The 23,140-nt window shown below is 57.6% G+C and overlaps 1 protein-coding gene across 2 annotated transcripts; it reads right to left on the reverse strand.

Annotated features, from left to right (window-relative positions):
- Window positions 1–1,471: 1,471 nt before the first annotated feature.
- On the reverse strand, window positions 1,472–22,729 carry NRTN (neurturin). Of its 2 annotated transcripts, none has more exons than XM_010349512.3 (3): window positions 22,314–22,729; window positions 5,697–5,979; window positions 1,472–2,047 (listed from the first exon to the last, which is right to left on the reverse strand). In XM_010349512.3, the coding sequence occupies exons 2-3, from the start codon at window positions 5,863–5,865 to the stop codon at window positions 1,623–1,625; spliced, it is 594 nt and encodes a 197-aa protein (XP_010347814.1). In that variant the 5' UTR covers window positions 5,866–5,979; window positions 22,314–22,729; the 3' UTR covers window positions 1,472–1,622. The 2 variants fall into 2 exon arrangements, with proteins under 2 accessions (XP_010347814.1, XP_039323048.1); XM_039467114.2 differs by having other exon boundaries at window positions 5,697–6,266.
- Between the last annotated feature and the right edge of the window lie 411 nt (window positions 22,730–23,140).

Below are 23,140 nucleotides of genomic sequence, written 5' to 3' on the forward strand. Positions count from 1 at the left end.
ACGGGCTGGGGCCTGGCCGCCAAGCCCTGCTCTCGGGGCTCCTGGAAGTCCTGCTGATTAGCCTCCGTGGGTGTCTCCAGCTGTAGCTGGGGGTCCCCGTGAGCCAGGTGCCAGGGATTCTCCCTGGGGGCGGTCTTTGCCCTCCAGCTTTGTGGGGGGAAGGGAGGGCAGGGGCGGACTGAGCCTGGGGCGAACACTGTGGTTAGAGGGTGGGCCTAAGGGCAGATGTGTGGGAGAGAGGGGACGGGGCCCAGCTGAGGGGAAGAATTGTGGCCTCGGGAGCCCCCAGTCTGAGGGGCAGGAGGGGAGGGGTCCCGCGTCGCCACCGCCCGCCCTGGGCTCGCAGTGCCTGCCCCTTCCCCGCCCCCCAGACCGTGGGACCCTCCGACCCCTCCCGCGCTCTGGGAACCCAACGCCCAAGGCCTGCCAAGCATCAAGGTGACACCGTGGGCAAATCTAAACACCGTGCCGGGCTTTTTCCATCCTCCGCAGGGGCTCGTCGTAAATCCCCCCTCGAGGCCCAGCCAAGGCTTTTATGAGCAGAGGACCCAGGTCTCTGGGGACCCAGCTCTACCCCAGCAGGCGCCGGCTTCGGGCTGGATGGGCCTGGCGCCTGCCCCAGGCCTCTCCCCGCCGGGAGGTGGGCAGCTTGCGGGTATTTTTAGTAGCTGGTGGAAGGAGACAGTGGCTTTCAGCTCACCCTCGTGGGGGAGGACCGGCCCGAGGAGGCCGTAGGGCAAGGCAGGCCTGGGTCCACCTGGACCTCAGGCTCTCCCTCCCCAGAAGCCCACTGAGCGGGAGCAGCGCGGACAAGGAGACGATGGAGAACTGGGTCCACCTGGACCTCAGTCTCTTCATCCACAGAGTGGCTAACCCTCCCCCTCCCCAGAAGCCCAGAGAGCGGGAGAAGTGGGTCCACCTGGACCTGTCTCTTCACCCAGAGTGGCTCCACCTCCCTCTACTAACTTCAGCTCCGCCTTCCTCCTCCCCAGAAGCCCGCAGAGTGGGAGAAGCGCGGACGAGGAGACGCCCGGGAGTTGGGTCTGGCGGGACCTCAGTCTCCTCGTGCACTGTGGCTCCCTTTCCCCTCTCCGGAAGCCCATACAGCAGAGAGGTACAGACGGGGACAAGCTGGGGACACGAGGTCCACCTAGACCCCAGAGGCCCACACCGCAGAAAGGTGAGGACGGGAACGAGCTGCGGAAACTGGGTCCACCTAGACCTCGGTCTCTTCCTCCGCAGCGTAGGGCCCCTTCTCCAGAAGCCCACGCGGCCGAGAGGTGGGGACACGCCCGGGACGGGCAGAGGGACCCGTAGGGAGGCGGGAAGGACGGTCTTTGCCAGCGTGGCCCCGTTCATCCTATTTTCCTTTTTGTCCGCTATAAGCTGGACCCACTTTGCATCCTCCCACTGGTCCCCGTTTTCACGGCCCACCCGCGAGCCCCTCGTCGAGGGTGAATCACGAGCCAGCTCCATTTCCCACGCTTTATCTCAGTACAGTTATCGCGAGAGTCAGAAGGCCGCGCCAACGTGCTCTGCGCACGCGCAGTCTGCCGCTGGGCCGGCCGGGGGTGCCGTCGGGGCGGGGGGCGTGGCCATCGCGCCGGCTGGGTGAGGTAGGGTCACACGCAGGCGCACTCGCGCGCTGACAGCTCGCGCACCGTGTGGTAGCGGCTCTGCGCGTCCAGGAAGGACACCTTGTTCTCGTAGGCCGTCGGGCGGCAGCAGGGCTGCGCGCGCACCCGCTCCCGCCTCAGGCGCCGCCGCTCGCGCAGGCGCTGCAGCCCCAGATCATAGACGCGCGTGGTCTCCTCGCAGGCGCCTGCGCAGTAGCGAAACAGCACCGTCTCGTCGGACGCGTAGCCCAGGCCCAGCTCGCTCACGCGCACTTCCAGCTCGCGCAGCCCGCACGGCCGCGCCCCCGACCGCTCACGGGCGCGCCGCCGCGGGGGCCCCTCCCGACGGCGCGGACCCGGGGGCTGCCCGGCCCAGGGCGTCAGCTCGCGCAGCTCCACCGCATCCGGGGCGCCCTGCAGCAGTGCACGGTCTGCGAGGGGAGGAAGAGAAAGGAGGGCGGTCAGTGGGTGCAGGGGTGCCTCCGCTGCACCCCTGCAAACGAAGACCCTTGCTGGGACGCCAGGCCTGGACGGCTTCTCATCTAACTCCCAGATCCCAGATTTTCCCACCCTCTTGCTGAGCTGTTCACGCACCCTCTCTGGGCGGCATTGAGGGGCACGTGCACACTCACACCCCCACGCTGGTCCAGCACCCCTTTCTCAACCCTGAGCCTGTGTCGGCTGCCCCGAACCTGGTTCACCCTTTCTGGGCCGCTTTCCAGCCCATCCCACCTTGAGCTGAGCTGCCCAGGGTCTGGAACTCACCCCTCTCACCCCGTTGCTGCTCCATTCTCCCCGTCCTCCATCGTAATCCTATCTGGACCCCGCCTCTGTGCTGGGCTGCCCCACGACCCTGGTGCACCCTCTCTGGGGAGTGTTAGGGGGCTGCTTCCCATGCCCCCATTCCTCTTTAGTGAGGCTGTCATAGGTGTCGTCTCTAGGTGTCATAGGTGTCTATCTCTAGAGCCCCCTCTTCAGTCCCCAACGTCTTCTCTGAGCCCCGGGGCTTTTCAGACTCCATCCCGGCTGCTCTGCCCGTGCCGTGGAGCCTCAGTTTCCCCAGTGAAGAAACTAACCGGGGTGTTTGGTCTTCTCAGAATGCAAAGGAGCAGCAGGCACTGCAGCCCACTGTGTGCGAGGCCTGTGTGGGGACTCCATGGGGTGGCAGCAGGTATTGTCACGGCCACCCCATGTGACAAATGACAAAACGGACCATCCCAAGGTCACACCATTAACAGGTGGCCAAGAGAGAGACAGGCTTAAAGGACATTCTTCCTGCCTCCATCGTTCACCCAAATTTGGCCCAGGTCCAGCCGCCTTCTCCCACACTCGCCAGGAGGTGCCCAAGTCACCGATTCCCAGGGCCTGACAGCCTAAATTTATTACCCAAGCGGCTGGCTCCACCCCCAAACTCTGAAGCCCCGGGAGAGCAGTGCAGACGTTGGAATGACAGGCAGCGCTGCTGACGGACCTGCAGGCCGGGGGACTCCCAGCCCCAGAGCAGGTGGCCGTCACGCCTGTGCTTGGGAGAGGAAATCTTGGGTTGAGTCTCCACCTGCCCCCAAGGCTGGTGCACCTGGCTGTCAAAAGAATGAGCCTCTGGGTGGCCCTGGGGGGAGGAGGGGCTGTCTGTCTCCCGAGGGCAGTGGGGGCGTGTCTGTTCCCACAGGGGGTCTCAGAAACGGGACACACCCAGCCTCAGAGCCTGGCTCCGCCACTTTGGCCATTTTCGCAACCTCAGCCTCCGTTTCCCTGTTTGTTCCATGAAGCTCGCAGAATCTCTGCCTTGGCTGGGGCTGAGAGGGTGAGAAGTCTGTGTTGGGGGGCGGCTGATGACTGAGCAACCTGTTCCATGTTCTGTAAGCCCTGGATCGGACGGGACTGTGCTGGGGGTTTAGGGGCACACCCAACCCAGAGGGGTGCCTCGAGGCAGACATTTGGGGGCTTGCCAGATATAATACAGATGCCAGGCTAAATGTGAATTCCATATAAACTACGAATCATCTTTTAGGATGTCTGTCCTTGCCTCCCTGCAATGGGGCTGGCTGCTTGCACAGGGACCGGAACACAAGGTCCCCAGCCTGAAATTCCACCATGGAGCCTAGAACGTGGGGACTTGGGGACTCAGTGGCCTCTCCCTTTTTGCAGTAGGGCAGGCAGGCACCCGCCCGTGGGCTCTGACCCTCCCCAGCGCCTGAAATTCCTCCATTCATGACCTGCCCCCCAAGTCCGGGAGCACTGACTTTTGGGGTCTCTGTCCCAGTGTCCTAGGAAGGACTTCTCACTGCTTGCAGAGGGAAGTGCTGGGAGGAAAGATGTGGAGCTTGTGCCGGAGGTCACCCTTGTGCATTGTAAGGACAAGAAGAAAGGATCGTGTGGGCTGGCAGGGGCGGGCGCAGACGTGCACACAGGCGTGCTCGCGGCCCACACCCAAAGGTGCTGCACACGCACCTCGCTGGCATCTACACCTCAGATGCCCGAGTGTCTGCACGCTTGGACATGTGCGTGGGCACGGGAGTCAGGGCCCGTGTACCGCCCTTGCCCCATGGCACCTGCCGTGGGGCAGGCACTAGGGATTGGTGGGGAGTTGGGAAAGGGTCTCGCCCTCAGGGTAGGTATTTCCATGTCCCTACAGCAGTGCTTTTGCCCGTCTGTCTGCCCTCAACCCTGTCTTTCCTTTCTCTTTCTCCAGCCCCCTTATCCCCGAATCTCTGGGTCTCTTGTGGCTTTTAGCTTGCACTCCATCTCCTGCCTCCCCTCAGTTCCTGTCCCCTGGGCTGGGACCTCAGATCCAACCTCTCCCCACCCCCCCCACCCCCGCTGCGCTGCAGGGCCAACCGGGCAAATGCCCAGGTCTAATCGCCATCTGGCCCCCAGGGGACCTCAGGGCAGAGCCTAATTCCTTGTGACAGCTGAGCTGAAAGACCCCAGTTCCCAGAAGTCACCCTAGCTCCGCCAGGCCACTGGGGGAATTGGCAACCTCCCTCCACCCCATCTTTTTTTAGAAAATTTATTTATTATTACAATGTTTTGAGACAGAGTCTTGCTCTGTTGCTCAGGCTGCAGTGTAGATGTGCAATCATAGCTCCTGCCGCCTTGAACTCGGACTCAATCGATCCTCCCACCTCATCCTCCCAAGTAGCTGGAACTACAGGCGTGCGCCACCACACCTGGCTAATTTCTAAAGGCTTTTTGTAGAGATGGGGGTCTTGCTGTGTTACCCAGGCTTGTCATGAACTCCTGGGCTCAAGCAATCCTCCTGCCTCAGCCTCCCAAAGTGCTGGGATTATAGGAATGAGCTACCATGCCTGGCCCTGAATAATCTTTTAGGATGTCTGTCCCTGCCTCCCTGCCACGGAGCTGGCGGCCCTATCTTTCTTTTTTTTTTTTTTTTTTTTTTTTTGGAGATGGAGTTTCGCTCTTGTTACCCAGGCTGGAGTGCAATGGCGCGATCTCGGCTCACCGCAACCTCCGCCTCCTGGGTTCAGGCAATTCTCCTGCCTCAGCCTCCTGAGTAGCTGGGATTACAGGCACGCACCACCATGCCCAGCTGATTTTTTTGTATTTTTAGTAGAGACGGGGTTTCACCATGTTGACCGGGATGGTCTCGATCTCTTGACCTTGTGATCCACCCGCCTCGGCCTCCCAAAGTGCTGGGATTACAGGCTTGAGCCACCGCGCCCGGCCTCTTTCTTTTTTTTTTTGAGACAGAGTCTCACTCTGTTGCCGAGGCTGGAGTGCAGGGGCGTGATCTTGGCTCACTGCAACCTCCACCTCCCGGGTTCAGTGATTGTCCTCCCTCAGCTTCTTGAGTAGCTGGGATTATAGGCGCACACCACCACATCCAGCTAGTTTTTGTATTTTTAGTAGAGATGAGGTTTCACCATGTTGGTCAGGCTGGTCTCGAACTCCTGACCTCAGGTGATCTGCCCTCCTTGGCCTCCCAGAGTGCTGAGATTACAGCCCGGCGGCTGGCCCTATCTTTAAAAGACCTATGACCCCCCCCACTTCCTACTCCACTGCCTGAAATTTCACCCCCTACATTGGGGGTATGTCACCCCACAAAGGGGTGGTGCTTACACTGGGCCAGGCGGGCAATCCGGGCGTCCAGGGTTCGAGGCAGGCGGCGCAGGGGGACCAGCGCAGGTCTGAGGCGGTGGCTGAGAAGCAGGCCCTCCCGACACATCCAGATGGACAGCACAGAGCTGCAGAGCACCGAGGCCAAGGCCGCCGCCTTCCAACGCTGCATCCTCAGCCTGCGGGCACGGGATGGTCAGCCGCACGCCCGGTCTGTCCCTCCGGCAACCAGTGGGTGCAGGGCGCTGAGCCAGGACTCAGTGGGGTCCTTGACTTGGAACAACGCCTGCAAACGGTCGATAATCACATGGGAATGATTCCTCAAGGAACCATTGAACAAGGAAGGGGTTGGGCTCCGTGCCAGGAGTCACAGGGAACCGCCCCCATCTGGGGGTCCTGGAGTGCCTTCCTGAGGAGCCGATGACAGGGTCCAGACGTGAACAAAGGTAAGAGTTGGCCAGGCAGAGGAGAGTGGCATCCCAGGCAGGGGACACAGCCAGTGCAAAGGCCCGAAGGCCAGACCGAGCGTGGTGTCGTATCCCAGGAGCAGCGAGGAGGCCGGAGCGGCTGCAGCTGAGGAGCCAGGGGGAAGAGTGAAAGCAGAGAGGTCATTCTCTGCAGGTGGCACTGCAGGACAAGGGCACGGGGAGGGTGGTGTTTAGGGCAGCCTCGAGGCAGGAATCTGGGGCTGATACTATTCCCTACACACTGGTGTCCTCCAGTGACTCTGCCCCTCTCTGAGTCTGTTTCCCATCCAGATGGATAAGCAGGCCCAGAAGTGAGCCGCAATGGACCGGCGCTGTCCTGAACACTGAGTCCCAGCTCTGGGCGTCTGCACAGCCAGGTCCTTCCATGGAGAGCACGTCTTCCCTCCCTCCCCGCTCCCATACCCCCCTTTTTCTTTTTTGTTTCTTTTTTCTTTTCTTTGGAGATGGAGTCGCTCTGTCGCCCAGCCTGGAGTACAGGTGGCACGATCTCCACTCAACTCACCGCAACCTGGGTTCAAGCGATCCTCCTGCCTCAGCCTCCCGAGTAGCTGGGATTACAGACACGTGCCACCATGCTTGGCTAATTTTTGTATTTTTAGCAGAGAGGGGGTTTCACCACGTTGGCCAGGCTGGTCTCGAACTCCTGACCTCAAGTGATCCACCCACCTCGGCCTCCCAAAGTGCTGGGATTACAGATGTGAGCCACCTCACCCAGCCTTCTTTTTTTTTTTTTTTTTTTTTTTTTTAACAGGGTCTTGCTCTGTCGCCTAGGCTGGAGTGCAGTGGTGTGATCACAGCTCACTGTAGCCTCTACCTCCTAGGCTCAAGAGATCTTCCCACATCAGCCTCCCTAGTAATTGGGACTGACTACAGGTGTGAGCCACCATGCCTGGCTAATTTTTAATTTTTTTTTTTTAATAGGGAGGGGGCGGTCTCACAGTGTTGCCTAGGCTGGTCTCAAACTCCTGGGCTCAAGCAATCCTCCCACCTTGGCCTCCCAAAGTGCTGGAATTACAGGTGTGAGCCACTGTACCTGGCTTCCACGCCCCTTGCAATCTCAGCTTGGATAGCACTTTCTCCAGGAAGCCTTCCCTGACCGCCTACCCTATTCACTTCAGCCTCTGGCTGGTGCAGGGGTACCCGTGGGCCCCCAGAAATGCCCTGAGCTTCCCCCTTGCTCTGGGTGCCCAGCGGCTTCCTGATCACTGCATATAGTCGGTGTTTAACAACTCACGTGTTCCCTCCCCACCACCCCGACCCCGTCTGGGCTCCTCCCCAGCCTTCTGTGGCCCCACAGCCCTCGTTTACACCAGCTTCCTGGCTGCCCAGTGCGGGGCGGCGTGGAGCCTGGCAGCCGGCCAGGGGTAAACATTTACACGGAGCGCTGAACGCTGGGCTGGATGCAAGTCAGCGTCTCTGCGCCTGGGCTCAGCTTGCGGGGAGCCCAGTAGCCCCCCGACACATGCACCCTGCCCTCCCGGCTTGTGGGCGACCCCGCATTGCTCACAGACGTTTATTTGCGTAAGATTTGTGTTTCATTTGCATGGACCACGCCCCGTGTCCTGATGTGCAGAAACTCCAGCCACCCCTTCCCCACCCTCTTCACCCTCATGGACAGCGGCCACAGGAGCTACACCCACCAGACCTTAACTAACAGGACACATTTCCTGTATTAAGCACCAGCTGTGTACCAGGCATGGTGCTGAGCCCACGAGAGAGGCACTACTATCTCCATCTTACAGCTAGGGAAACCGAGACAAAACTGGTAGGGGCTTGTCCAAGGGCTAGAAATGGATGTGGCATTTGAACTCGGGTTCTTTGATGTGGCACACACCGTCTGGGCTGAGCTGGGCTTGGGAGCAGATGTTGTCACCCTGAGAACTCGCCACTATGGGTGGTACTTGATACTGGTTGGTATTGGTGGTGGTTATTCTTAGGGAATGAGCTCCCCAATATGAGGGCATCTAAACAAATCCTAGACCAGCCTGGGGACTCATGAGAGTGAAATTGCAGGGGAAGTTGATTCTCCTCCAGGGCCAGCCCAGCTGGTTCAGCAGCATAGAATAGGCGCTCATAGACATTTGCTGAATGATGAATGAATGAGTGAATGAATGAACCAACCAATGAACACGAAGAAGCTAGGCTGGCTGGGTGCGGTGGCTCATGCCTGTAATCCCAGCACTGTGGGAGGCTGAGGTGGTCAGATCGCCTGAGGTCAGGAGTTCGAGACCAGCCTGGCCAACATGGTGAAACCCCATCTCTACTACAAAAATGAAAATTCTCCGGGCGTGGTGGCGTATACCGGTAATCTCAGTTACTTGGGAGGCTGAGGGAGGAGAATAGCTTAAACCTGGAGGCAGAGGCTGCAGTGAGCCGAGATCGTGTCACTGCACTCCAGGCTGGGTGACAAAGCAAGATTCCGTCTCAAAAACAAAACGAAAAAACAAAGCTGGGCACTGGGTGGCCCAGGTCCTGAACTGGAGGGTCCAGAGTTTCAGGAGTGAATGGATCGATGGATGGATTTACTGGAACGATGAAAAAGAGTCCACAGTTGAAATCTCTGGGCTTAGTATACAGTTGGTGCATAATAAGCAAGGTGGGTGTCGGGCTAGCTTCACTGGGGGTGGGTCGGAAGTCAGCCATAGGAAAATCTGGGGCAGGTGTTGGAGGCAGAGGCACGGCCTGTGCAAAGGCCCTGGGCCAGGACCACGCGTGGTGTGTTGGAGGAACAGTGAGGAGGCCCATGTGGCGGGAGCAGAGTGAGGATGGGGAGAACGAGAGGAGGAAAGGTCGGGAAGGGGATGGGGCAGCTCGTGCAGGGACTCGTGTGGGCCATTGGGAGGACATTTCTTGCTTGAGGTTTTGGGGAAGCGGATGACAGCAGCAGCATTTTGTCAGATGTCAAAACCCGTCCCCTTTATTTTATTTCTATAGAGATGGGGTTTCACCATGTTGGTCAGGCTGGTCTTGAACTCCTGACCTCATGATCTGCCCGTCTTGGCTTCCCTAAGTGCTGGAATTACAGGTGTGAGCCACCATGCCCGGCCCTTTTTAATTTTTTTTTTTTTTTGAGACGGAGTTTCGCTCTTGTTACCCAGACTGCAGTGCAATGGCGCAATCTCGGCTCACCGCAACCTCCGCCTCCTGGCTTCAGGCAATTCTCCTGCCTCAGCCTCCTGAGTAGCTGGGATTACAGGCATGCGCCACCATGCCAGTTTTAAATTTTGTGTAGAGACGAGGTCTCATCATGTTGCCTAGGCTGAACTCCTGGGCTCAAGTGAGCCTCCTGCCTTGGCCTCCCTAAGTGCTGCGATTACAGGCGTGAACCACTGCGCCTGGCTGCAAGCAGTAACCTCATGTGCTCTGTGTGAATGGGAAACAGGCCCAGAGCTGGCAAGTGACTTGCCCAAGGTCATAGAGCCGGTGGCAGGAGGGAGAGACAGGCAAGAAAGAAACCTACCCGGCCCTGGACCCCCTCCACCCCGCTTGCTGACATGTACAAATCTTGGAGTGGCGTGACTCAGTTTCCCCGTTGGACTGGAACAAGCCTTGGGCTGTGGTGATCTGTTTGTACTGAGGGCGCAGCCCCCAGCATGGGCTAGTCACGGGATCCCCTGAAGGCCTCGGAGCTGCAGACTCTCCCCACCTAGAGCTCTGGTGACGGGCAGGAAATCGGGGGGCCATCGGCTGAGGGGGCCCAGCAGACGGGGCTGATTAGCAACCACAAACAATGGACCTCTCTGTTCTCTGGGGTCACCTAACTGGTTTGTCTGTGGCAAGGACACGACCGGTGGGGGTGATGTGGGTGTGTCGGAGGGCACGGGGAGGGGCTGGGCGTGCACAATGCGTGTTCCTGTGTCCTGGAGGCCCTCGCCTGGGGAGGCAGCTGTACCTGTCCGACCGCACAGAGATGGCCGGGTGCGGTGGCTCACGCCTGTAATCCCAGCACTTTGGGAGGCCGAGGCAGGCAGATCATGAGGTCAGGAGTTTGAAACCATCCTGGCCAACATGGTGAAACCCCGTCTATTTTTTTTTTATTTTTTTATTTTTATTTTTTTTTTGAGACGGAGTTTCGCTCTTGTTACCCAGGCTGGAGTGCAATGGCGCGATCTCGGCTCACCGCAACCTCCGCCTCCCGGGTTCAGGCAATTCTCCTGCCTCAGCCTCCTGAGTAGCTCAGATTACAGGCACACGCCACCGTGCCCAGCTAATTTTTTGTATTTTTAGTAGAGACAGGGTTTCACCATGTTGACCAGGATGGTCTCGATCTCTTGACCTTGTGATCCACCCGCCTCGGCCTCCCAAAGTGCTGGGATTACAGGCTTGAGCCACCGTGCCCGGCCCCCGTCTCTAATTAAAAAAAAAAAAATTAAAAAAAAAAATCCAACTGCACAGAGCAGTTGCACAAGAGACACACACTTGTAGGTACAGAAATGTCCACTGTCATTTGCAATCTAACCCAGATCACCTGCGCCCTGAGAACCCTCATCCCGGCCACACACACAGGGGTACACAGGAGAACAAGCTGCCAGAGCCCAGGAGTTCGAGGCTACAGGGAGATCCCCCATCTCACACAGCACACTTGCAGGCTTACATGTGTGTGCCCACTCACACACCCAGTCCTCTCATGTCCTCACAATCACACATGCTCAAGCGTTTTCACTCCAGCACACTTGTATGCTCAAACGCTCCACATTTGGCCGGGAGTGGTGGCTCACGCCTGTAATCCCAGCACTTTGGGAGGCCGAGGTGGGTGGATCACCTGCGGTTAGGAGTTTGAGAGCAGCCTGGCCAACATGGTGAAACCCGGGCTCTAATAAAAATACAAAAATTGGCCAGGTGTGTTGGCGGGTGCCTGTAATCACAGCTACTCAGGAGGCTGAGGCAGGAGAATTGCCTGAACCCAGGAGGTGGAGGTTGCCGTGAGCTGAGATCTTGACACTGCACTCCAGGCTGGGCGACAGAGCGCGACTCCGTCTCAAAACAAAACAACACTCTGACATTGACTGTTTTCATACGTCCACACTCAAACAGGGTTACACACACATCCCGGAATCCTTTCACATTCACGCATACACACTTGGACTTTTTCACACGAATGGAAACACAATCACGCCCTCCCTCCCTGCCTCCCTCTCTCTCTCTGTTCCTCGCTCGCGCGCGCTCTCTCTCTCTCTCTCTCTCTCTTTGGGAGGAAGATTTTGCTTTTGTTGCCCTGGCTGGAGTGCAGTGGTGCAGCCTCAGCTCACTGCAGTCTCTTAGTCCTGGATTCAAGCAATCCTCTTGCCCAGACTCCCAAGTTGCTGGAACTACACATGTGTGCCACCATGCCTGGCTGCATTTTTTGTTTGTTTGTTTGTTTTTTGGTAGAAAGGGGTTTCACCATGTTGTCCAGGCTGGTCTCGAACTCTTGGCCTCAGACGATCCTCACACCTTAGCCTCCCAAAGCACTGGGATTACAGGTGTGAGCCACTGTACCCAGCCAGTTTTTTTTTTTTTCTTTCTTTCTTTTTTTTGAGATATACTTTCATTCCGGTTGCCCAGGCTGGAGTGCGACGGCGTGATCTTGGCTCACCACAATCTCTGCCTCCCAGGTTCAAACAATTCCCCTGTCTCAGACTCCTAAGTAGCTGGGATTACAGACTCCCACCACCACACCTGGCTAAGTTTGTATTTTCAGTAGAGACGGGGTTTCTCCATGTTGGGCAGGCTGGTCTCCAACTCCCGACCTCAGGTGACCCGCCCACCTCAGCCTCCCAAAGTGCTGGGATTACAGACATCAGCCACTACACCCGGCCTCCGTATTTTCACTTAAACCCAAACGTGACCACATGCACACTCAGATGCTTTCAGGCCCACATATCCTAACACAATCACACCCATACATCAGAACACCACCACATGAATGCACTAATGTGTTCTCACACTCACACTTGAATGCCGACACACTCACACGCTAGGGTGTTTTCACAGTCACACTGAAACAGGACCACACTCACACACTTGGATGTTTTCACCTTCATTCAAAACACTATCATTGGCTGGGCAAGGTGGCTCATGCCTTTAATCCCAGCACTTTGGAGGCCAAGGAAGGTAGATTGCTTGAGGCCAGGAGTTTGAGACTGACGTGGGCGACACAGGGAGACCCTGTCTCAGAAAAGAAGACAAGGCCGGGCACGGTGGCTCACACCTGTAATCCTGGCACTTTGGGAGGCTGAGGCGAGTGGATCACCTGAGGTCAGGAGTTTGAGACTGGCCTGGCCAACGTGGTGCAACGCCATCTCTCCTACAAATACAAAAATTAGCTGGGCATAGTGGCAGGCATGTGTAATCCCAGCTACTCAGGAGGCTGAGGCAGGAGAATCACTTAAATCCAGGAGGCAGAGGTTGCGGTGAGCTGAGATCATGCCATAGCACTCCAGCCTGGGCAACAAGAGCAAAACTCTGGCTCAGAAAAGTAAAGAAAAAAACAGGCCGGGCACGGTGGCTCATGCCTGTAATCCCAGCACTTTGGGAGCCTGACACAGGCGGATCACGTGAGGTCAGGAGTTCGAGACCAGCCTGGCGAACATGGTGAAACCCCAAAACACAGACATTAGCTGGGTGTGGTAGTGCAAACCTGTAATCCCAGCTATTAGGGAGGCTGAGTGAGGCAGGAGAATTGCTTGAACCCAAGGGGAGGAGGTTGCAGTGATCCGAGATGGCGCCACTGCACTCCAGCGTGGGTGACAGAGCGAGACTCCATCTCAGATAAAACAAAAACCACCACGCTCACACGCTTGAGTGCTTTTACACGTGTGCTGAAACATAGTCACGTGGTGCTGTTTGCACACTCGCACAGGTGTTTTCACACTCAAGTATGATCACACACACACTGGGGTTTTCCCCACCCACACCTGGTATGCTGTTCTCACAGAGACACACACTTGCAGGTTCAAGCGCATCCACTGTCATTTGTGCTCTGGCCAAGGTCCCAAAGACCCCTCCTCCTGGCCACACACACACACACACACGCAGGGGTGCACAGGTGAACGTGCCACCAACACCCACAGCTGCAAAACTTCCACGGAGCACAGACATGGTGGGCTGAGAGAGAGAGGAGGGGAAGCAGAGGGGGGCCAAGGACTGGGGAGGGAATGGCCCCGCTGTGACCGCCCTCAGGTGCGCCCCTGCAGGGATCTCGGGTGCTGTCTACACTGCCTGTGCAGGGCCTGGGCAGCGGTCCCTTCCCGGTCCTGGAGAAAACCTAGGGACCCTGGAGAACCCGCACTGCCTGGGGGAAGGGAAGATTCCTTCCTTCCTCGGGGGCTGTACCAGTCTGAGTTGTATGTAGCAAGACGGACATAGGACACACCCCCTCTTCTAGGCCACAGAATCCCAGAGCTGGGGAAGGAAGGGGTAAGGAGAAAGGGGCTCAGAGAGACGAAGTCAGCAGCGCCACGTCACACAGCGAGGCAGGCCCTTCCAGTCAACCCAAGCAACAGACAGCTGGTGCAAGGGTGTGTGTTTCTGGCAGCTTCCTTGGTGATGCCAAGAAATGTTGCTCATGACTTTTATGCACAGGCAACGCCCTGGCACCCTCACCCCCTTCCCCACCAAACTTCCCAGAGGACACCTGCCAGACACACCCAGTCCCAGGGATAGAAGCCTCTGTCCCGCAGAACTCCTGGTCTCAGAGTGGCACCTGAGAAAGGAGGAAGGGGAAGGGGACCTTCTCTCCATCTAGTCATCTCTTCTGGTCTCAGGGAGGCCTGGGATGGGGGCCTGTCTTCATTTGGCAAACTCCTACACTACCGTAAAAGCCCGAGCTCCTACATCCCCTCCACCAGAAAGCCTTTCCTGCTACCATTTTGGCCACCCCCAGCCATGGGTGCCTTCCTCTTGCCAAGCCCTGTGAGCATGGTGTCTGTGCCCATGACTGTCTTTGCTGGACTGGGAGTTTCTAGAGGTGCGTCTTGGGCTGAGCGTTTGCATGGTACAGGGCTGACTTGGAGAATTCAGTTTACAGAGGCGCGAGCTTGCCGCAGATCCCAAGCCTGCATACTTTTGCCTGCGGGGGAGCCCTGCACACACTTCTCCTTCCTCTCCACTTCACTCCTATTCTCCTGTGACTCAGTTTCCCCCCATTCTCCATCAGAGTGGAGTCTCACTCTGTTGCCCAGGCTTGAGTGTAATGGTGCTGTCTTAGCTCACTGCAACCTCCGCTTCCCAGGTTCAAGTGATTCTCCTGCCTCAGCCTCCCAAGTAGCTGGGACTACAGGTGCCTGCCACCATACGCAGCTAATTTTTGTGTTTTTGTTTTTGTTTTTGTTTTGAGACAGAGTCTCACTCTGCCACACAGGTTGGAGTGCAGTGACATGATATCAGCTCACTGTAACCTCTGGCTGCTGGGTTCAAGCGATTCTCCTGCCTCAGCCTCCCTAATAGCTGGGATTACAGGTGCCTGCCACCACACCCGGCTAATTTTTTTTATTTTTAGTAGAGATGGGGTTTCGCTATGTTGGTCAGACTGGTTTTGAACTTCTGACCTCATGATCCGCTCGCCTCGCCTCCCCAAGTGCTGGGATTACAGGTGTGAGCCACTGTGCCCAGCCAAAAAAAAAAAAATTTTTTTTTTTTTTTGAAACGGAGTCTCAGTCTGGAGTGCAGTGGTGCAATCTCAGCTCACTGCAATCTCTACCTCCCAGGTTCAAGTGATTTTCCTGCCTCGGCCTCCCAGGTAGCATAGCTGTGATTACAGGTGCTTGCCGCCACACCTGGCTAATTTTTTGTATTTTTAGTAGAGACGGGGTTTCACCGTCTTGGCCAGGACGGTCTCGATCTCTTGACCTCATGATCTGCTTGCCTCGGCCTCCCAAAGTGCTGGGATTACAGGCATGAACCACCGTGCCTGGCTCCCATCAGTAGGGCCTGAAGGGTGCCCCCCAGCACGGTGGGAAAGCCAGGGAGGGCCTGGAAGCGCTTGACCAAGTCGCTCTTGGGTTCTCGTCACTGCCCACAGGGAGAGGATGGCAGGCTGTGAAGCTGGCACACGCCAGTGAGGAAAAGCCCGTGTGTGTGAATGCTTCGGCATGCACGTGTGCGCGTCTATGCCTCTGTCTTCCCTAAGTGCTGACAGCTTAAGGGCTCACAGCTGGGTCTGTTCCTCGGGCAGCCTCCTGGTCTCCTCTTCCCAGGTGGCCCCTGGGAGTTCCCTGAGGATCCACTGATGGGGAAACCGAGGCCCCACGAAGGGCGAGACTTGGCCGGGGGTCTGGGCCTCTCTCAAGGCAAGACTCAGTGGTTCTGTAAAACACAAAACAAATTCCACAGCCCACAAAAATGTGCCCCTCCCTCAGAGGGCCCCAGGGCCTGGGCCCACCCCGTGGGGGGATGAGGCGGCCAGGACAGCCGTGAGCTGGCGACACACATCTGGGGGCAAACCAGGAACATCTGGGGAGCACAGCTGGTTCAGATGCTGCATGTGCGGGGGCCAGAGGCCAATCTCTAGCGGGGCTTCATGTGTTGGGGGATGCAGACACTAAGACCGGTGGCTGCCCCTTCCAGGTCTGTCAAGGGGAAGGAGTCCAGCCCCTCCTCTTCTTCCCCCAGCACAGAAGCTGAGTGCTGCCCCCACTGCTAGAACTATCACTGGCTCCCTGCTACCCTGGGAATCAAGTCCCAGCCTGTGAGCTTGTCTTGAGCTTGTCTTGGGTCTGTCTTTGCCAAAGTGAAGCTGAGGGCTGGACAGTCTGGGGAGGATTATAGTGGCTGTTTCGTGATAATAGTGGTAAAATAATTAATAATAACTGGGCTGGGTGCAGTGGCTCATGCCTGTAATACCAGCACTCTGGGAGGCCGAGGTGGGTGGATCACTTGAGGCCAGGAGTTTGAGACCAGCCTGGCCGACATGGTGAAACCCCATCTCTACTGAAAATACAAAATAATAATAATAATAATGAGCCGGGTGTGGTGATGCACTCCACAGTCCCAGCTTCTCGTGAGGCTGAGGCAGGAGAATCACTTGAACCCAGGACATGGAGGTTTCTGTGAGCCAGGACTGCAACACTGCACTCCAGCCTGGTGGCAGAGCGAGACTCCATCTCTATTAATAATAACTAAAACCGACACTCATGAACAGCAGTGTTAGTGCCATACTAAGCACTGTACATGTAGTAACTTGTACCAAGGTATGGACTATTCTATCCCCATTTGATAGGCGGGAAAACTGAGGTCCAGAGAAGTGAAGTAACTTGCTCAGACTCAAACAACCTAAGTGGCTGAGCTGAGATTTGAACACAGGTGGTCAGCAAGGTCCTACTCATCCCTCAAAGACTCACTTCCAACGCCCCTCCCTCCATATTCTTTTTTTTTTTTTCTTAATTATCCAATCAATGGCTGTATAATTTCCTTTTTTTTTTTTTTTTTTTTTTCCCTTCAAGACAAGGTCTTGCTCTGGACTGCAGTAGCACAATCTTGGTTCACTGCAACATCCACCTCTGGAGTTCAACCGATTCTCCTGCCTCAGCCTCCTGAGTAGCTGGGATTACAGGTACACACCACCACACCTGGCTATTTTTTGTTTGTTTGTTTTGTATCTTTACTAGAGGTGGGGTTTCACCATGTTGGCCAGGCTAGTCTCCAACTCCTGACCTCAAGTGATCCTCCTGCCTCAGCCTCCCAAAGTGCTGGAATTACAAGCATGAGCCACAGCGACCTGTAACCTCTATATTCTTTTTTTTTTTTTTTTTGAAATGGAGTCTTGCTGTGTCACCCAGGCTGGAGTGCAGTGGCACAATCTCGGCTCACTGCAACCTCCACCTCCCAGGATCAAGCAATTCTCCTGCCTCAGCCTCCCGAGTAGCTGGGATTACAGGTGCACACCACCATACCTGGCTAACTTTTGTAATTTTAGTAGAGACAGGGTTTCACCATATTGGCCAGGCTGGTCTCGAACTCCTGACCTTGTGATCCATCCGTCTCGGCATCTCAAAGTGCTGGGAATACAGATAGGAGCCACTGCGCCCGGCTCATAACCTACATATTCTTAACCACGTGCTACCTGGCCTCTCTAATAACAATCACACCACCAGTAACAGTAACACCCAGCAGTGGCTATCCATTTATTTACAGGCAGACACTGTGATGAGTGCTTTCCCTACATTTAAATCCACCACAGTCCCCGAAAAAGATAGTATAATTACTAGCCCTGTTTTCCACATGGGGAAACTGAGGCTCAGAGACGCTAAGTCACTTGTTCAAGGGCACACAGAAAATAAGCAGCCGAGGCCAGTCCTGTTGGCTCACGCCCACAAACACAGCATTTTGGGAGGCCAAGGCGGGGGACTGCTTGAGGCCAGGAGTTCAACACCAGCCTGGGCAACATAGCAAGACCCTATCTTTAAAAAAAATTGTTTTTAATTAGAAGTTTAAAAGTGGGCCGGGCGTAGTGGCTCACGCCTGTAATCCAAGCACTTTGGAGGCCAAGGTGGGCGGATCACCTGAGGTCGGGAATTCAAGACCAGCCTGACCAACATGGTGAAACCCCATCTTAAAAAAAAAAAAAGTTCAAAAGTGTCTGAGCTGGGACTGGAACCCGAGTCTGACTCCAAACGCGTTCTCTCCCTGACTCCACAATACTGCCTGGGAGCCCCCTGGTTTGCGTTACCATGAGGAGAGAAGGCTTAGGGCCTGCTGTTGGAGAGGACAGTGGTGCTGAGACCCAGAGAGGTACAAGATTTTCTTTTTTTTTTTTTCTTTTTTTTTTTTTTTTGAGACGGAGTTTCGCCCTTGTGACCCAGGCTGGAGTGCAATGGCGCGATCTCGGCTCACCGCAACCTCCGCCTCCTGGGCTCAGGCAATTCTCCTGCCTCAGCCTCCTGAGTAGCTGGGATTACAGGCACGTGCCACCATGCCCAGCTAATTTTTTGCACTTTTAGTAGAGACGGGGTTTCACCATGTTGACCAGGATGGTCTCGATCTCTCGACCTCGTGATCCACCCGCCTCGGCCTCCCAAAGTGCTGGGATTACAGGCTTGAGTCACCGCGCCCGGCTCAAGATTTTCTTAAAGACACACAGCAGAGCAGACCCAGCAAGTAAAAGGCCCCAGTGGCAGAAAGCCCAGAGTGTCAGGCTGGGTCCCGCCTCCAGCACATGAGTGAACCTGACAAAGGCTTACTGAGCACCTACTGTATACCAGGGCCTGGCTGGGGGCCAGGGACTGGGTGGTAACCAAGGCCACCCTGGGCCCCTCCCTGACAAGCTCACCATCCAGTGAGGGAGACAGGTAATAAATACGAAATAAACAAGACAATTAGATGTCAAGAGGACAAAAACAAAACCAGAATGGGGCTGGGTGCAGAGTGACTCATGCCTGGGATCCCAGCACTTTGGGAGGCTGAGGTGGGAGGATCGCTTGAGCCTAGGATTTTAAGACCAGCCTGGACAATATAGCGAGACCCCCATCTCTACAGAAAAATACATATATATTTTTGAAACGGAGTCTTGCTCTGTTACCCAGGCTGGAGGGCAGTGGCTCGATCTCGGCTCGCTGCAACCTCTGCCTCCTGGGTTCAAGCGATTTTCCTGCCTCAGCCTCCCGAGTAGCTGAGATTACAGGCACGTGCCACCACATTCGGCTAATTTTGCAAAAACATTTTAAAGTTAGCTGGGCTTGGTTGCATGCACCTGTAGTCCCAGCTACTAGGGAAGCTGACGCAAGAGGATTGCTTGAGTCTAGGAGGTGGAGGCTGCAGTGAGCTGTGATTGCGCCACTGCACTCTAATCTGGGTGACAGGGCAACACCCTGTCTCAAAAAAAAAAAAAAAAAAAAGGATGAAGCTGAGGTGACTGGAGCCTGCTTGTAGATTTCGGAGTGAAGGAGGGCTTCTCAGAGGAGTAGGCATTTGAGGTGACACCCGGACGACAGTCAAGAAGCCACCATTGCAAATCTGGAAAGAGTGTTCCCGGCAGAGGGAGCTGCCCGTATAGAGGCTTAGATGCAGGACCGTGCCTGTTCGAGGCGACCAGTGTGGTGGGAGCCCCAGATGAGATGGGAGGGAGTGAGGGCCCTGTGGCCTGCAGGGTCAGTGACCCACAGTCCCCCACCAGCACCTGGAGCTCTCTCTTCCTGCACCCGCCACCCAGCCATGCCTGGGGAGGGAGGCTGGGGAGCACGTGTGTGCCAGGTTCTTAGGCCCACCGTTTCTGGCCCTGGCCCTCTGTGGGTGGGCTATGAAGTTGCCACCTTGATCACGCCAGGCTCTGGGCTAGGCAGGCTGGCCCGGGGCTGGCCTTGCAGGCATTTGGAGCTGGCAGGAGGGGGGTCCCTGGGGTGGGATGACAGGATGAGCCTTAATGAGGCCTGGCATGGCTAAGCAGCTGGCCCGGGGCCCAGCAGGTGGCTCAAGCGATGTGGGTCTCCGGGAGCAGCCAGGAGGACGCCACAGGACACTGGCCATCTGATGGAAAGGGAAACTGAGGCAAAGACCCCCGATGAAGGTTAAACCCTAACATTGGGTGAGACTGGGAACCACCCCTCAGTTTCCTGGGAAACAGGTCAGCTGAATCATCTTGTCTTTCTTTTTTTTGAGAGAGGGTCTCTCTGTCACCCAGGCTGGAGTGCAGGGGCATGATCTCAGCTCCCTGCAGCCTGGACCTCCCGGGCTCAAGAAATCCTCTCACTTCAGCTTCCCAAGTAGCTAGGACCAGAGGGTCACACCTCTACAGCTGGCTAGCTTTTGTGTTTTTGGTAGAGAGAGGGTCTCGCTATGTTGCCCAGGCTAGTCCGGAACTCCTGGGCTCAAGGGATCTGCCTGCCTTGGCCTCCCAAAGCGCTGGGATTACAGGCGTGAGCCACTGCACTGGGCCACCATCTTTTCCATCTCCCCAAATTCAATTTGGGAGTGGTGCCCCCTCTCTAGGTCTCTGCTCCCCACTTACGAAGTGGGGGCCACATGCTGGAAGCCGGCCCCACTGTCTGATTTCTTCCAGGGCTCGCCCAAAGCCTGATTTCTTTTGGATTTGACAGGGAGACCCCTCCATTCCAACACCATCATCTCCCAGAGGCCCTGCCTGCAAACATGTCCCAATCAAGTCCGCTCCCAATTCAGGCTTCCTTCAAGGCCATTACCAACCCTGCAAGTGCCAGGCTGGTTTGGGAGCCTCTGTCCACCTCCCAACCCCCAACCCAGCCACCACCTCCACTTGAGGCCCCAGAGCCTCTGCCTCACCTTGGGGGACCAGGGAGACAGATGAGCAGAGGAAACCCACAGCCCCTCAGCAAAGATAGCCCGGCCCAGTGACTCCAGATACGGTAATGACTTACGCCGCTCACCTCTGTATTCAGCCCCTACCTGCAGGAATGCAACCGTGAGTGCCCCAGCCCAATTCTTCCTCTGCCAACCTTCCAGAACAGCCTCTCCTTCCCACACTCGGCAAGCCACCTTGACTATCCCATGCCTCCAGATCCTTGCATACACAGCTCCCGCCATCTGGAATGCATTTTCCTTTCCCACTTAGAAAACTCCTACTCATCCTTCACAGCCCCAGCTCCGAGGCCCCTCCTCCAGGAAGTCTTCTCTGACCCTCCTACCCTGAGGTAGAACCCTCCATCCTCACTCTGAGCTTCCCCAGCCCTGTGTCCCTGGGCCTAAATCTGGCTCCCTTGAAGGACAGCACCCAAGAACGCTGACACCGGTCAACCACGCCGGTGCCAGCGACCCACATTTGTTGAAACAATCTTTTGACTGTGTTGTGCCTGGGGGCAAACTTTGAGTCCCTTCCGCCCGACTCTTGAAAGCTGTATCCTCTGTTCGCTCCATGAAAACTGAGGCCTGAAACCGGAGGGGGCCAGCCCTGGTGGTGGAATGTCGGACGCAGTGGCCAGCTGAAGAGGGGAATGTTTTATTTTCCTCCCTGCACCCCTAGAAGCTTTTTGCAGCTTTCTGGGGGGTGGAGTGGCTTCGGAGCTCTGAACTTCGGGAGTCTTAGGATGAAGGGAGGAGGGAGGAGTGTCCCAGGAGCCCCAGGGCAAGAAGCTGGGGGTGGGAGAAGCTGGTGGTGTGGGTGGGATTCTGCCCTGCCATGACATTCTCCTAGGCTGGTCACGCCCCAGACGGGCTTCCTCAGCCCCGGGCACTCAGAGACAGACAAAGAGAGCCATGGAACAGAGACAAGGATGCAGAGAACAGGGAGGGCAGGGGAGGCAGGCAGGAGGGAGGAAGTCAGGGGTCTGGCCTCCTGCAGCCCCTTTTAAGTCCCTGGCTCTGCTCCCAGATCTGGACCAATGACCAGCTCTACAGGTAACCACAGGCCTGTGGGCAGGACGGATGCGTTCTGGGGAGGGGGCGGTGGTGGCATTGACCCTGGGAGAGCCATTTCTCCAGCGCACCCCTCTTCCCACCAATCTGTCTGCAGCCTCGCTGGGCCTAAGGACTCCTAATCCACAAACTACCTCCAGGGACGATTCGGGGCTACCTCCTGCAGGGGACACCTTTTATAAAAAGCAGGAAGGGCAGGCATGGCCTCCCCCAACTTCAAATCCAGGCTATGCCCTTAAGGGACCCCCCCTCCAAAGGATTTCACGCCCTCTGGCGGCTGAACGGGCTGCTCCAGGAGCCGAGAGGGCCCGGCCCTCACCGGAGGACACCGTGTCCCCGGCGGCGCGCAGGGAACGCGCCACTGACAGATGTTTACTTCTGCGCGCAGCTGGGCCGCGACGGCAGCACCCCGCCCGGGCTCTGCGGGATCCAAAGCCCCCCCCCACGGCTCCTTGGAGACCACATGGCTAAAGGGGTGTCTGGGTCTCGCCCTCCTAGAGGCTGAGGAGGGGATTCTAGGGAGGGGCACTGTGCCTTCCTTAGACGGACACTTGGAGGTCTCGGGAGGCAGGTGTGCGGCCGCCCCGTCGGACAGGGACTCGGCGGCCGGATTCCGGCTTGGAGAGCGGCTTAGGATCTGGCTCCACGCCCCCGCCCCTCCCCACGCGCTGACCCGTCGCCCCCCTGACCCCACCTTTATCCACCCGCTGGCTCTGCCGCAGGAGGGAATCTCCTGGTCTACACGGACTCCCCAGCACCCTCCACGCCCCGTCCGTGGGGCGCAGGTCGTCCCTGTCGTACCCTGCTGCCCCCCCTCCTGCCCTTGGCTTACCTGCTGTGGGCGCCCGACTACCCGTCAGAGGCGGCCGCGCCGGCCCCAGCCCCTACCCCTGCCGCCGCGACCGCCATCCGGGCCGCCTGGACCCGCGGTGCCCGGGGGGGACCCGGGCCGGAGGGGGCGGCCGCGGGGTGGGCGCGGCGCGGGCCAGCCCATGGGGCCCCCCCGGGCTCGCTTAGCCGCGGGCAGCGGCCATCCCGGCCTGGCGGGGGCTGGGGCTGGGGGTGGGTGCCCTGGATGGCCGACGGCTCGGAGAGCGCGGGGCGCGGGGGCGCACGGACGGCCCGGGCAGCCTCGGAGCGCAGCGCGGGGCTCCGGGGCGGTGGCGCGAGGGGCCTGGGCGCTCTGAGCGGCTCCACGGCGCACTCTCCCGCCGCTCCCGCCGCGGACGGCTCGGCCGGCGCGGGGCTGGGGCGGGGCCGGGGGCGGGACTGGGGGCGGTGGCTCGGGTTTCCCCAGCCCTCCCCTCCCTCCCCATCCCCGCCGGAGGGGGACCCCAGGAGCGCAGGTGGCAGAGGCGCGGGAACCAACCAGAGACGCCCCCCCCCCGCCTTAGACGGCTTTCTCCCCTGGCCCCTGGGACCCCGACGGCTCCCGTTCGGGAAAGCGAGGACCCCCAAGGCACCCGCGGCTGCCCCGACGCCAGTGCCTTTGGCCCTCGGCGCTCCCCGGTTCTACCGAGGATCTGACCTCGCCGCCAGAACCCCCAAACCTGCCCAGGACACCTTCCGGAAAACGAGGCGCTCAGAAGTCCCCTCACTAAGGAAGCCCCTCAAGGGAAGCTCCCAGTGCGGCCCCCTCCCAAACTAGCTGTTTCCCAT

Source organism: Saimiri boliviensis, chromosome 14, assembly GCF_048565385.1.
Source record: "Saimiri boliviensis isolate mSaiBol1 chromosome 14, mSaiBol1.pri, whole genome shotgun sequence".
NCBI lineage: Eukaryota > Metazoa > Chordata > Mammalia > Primates > Cebidae > Saimiri > Saimiri boliviensis.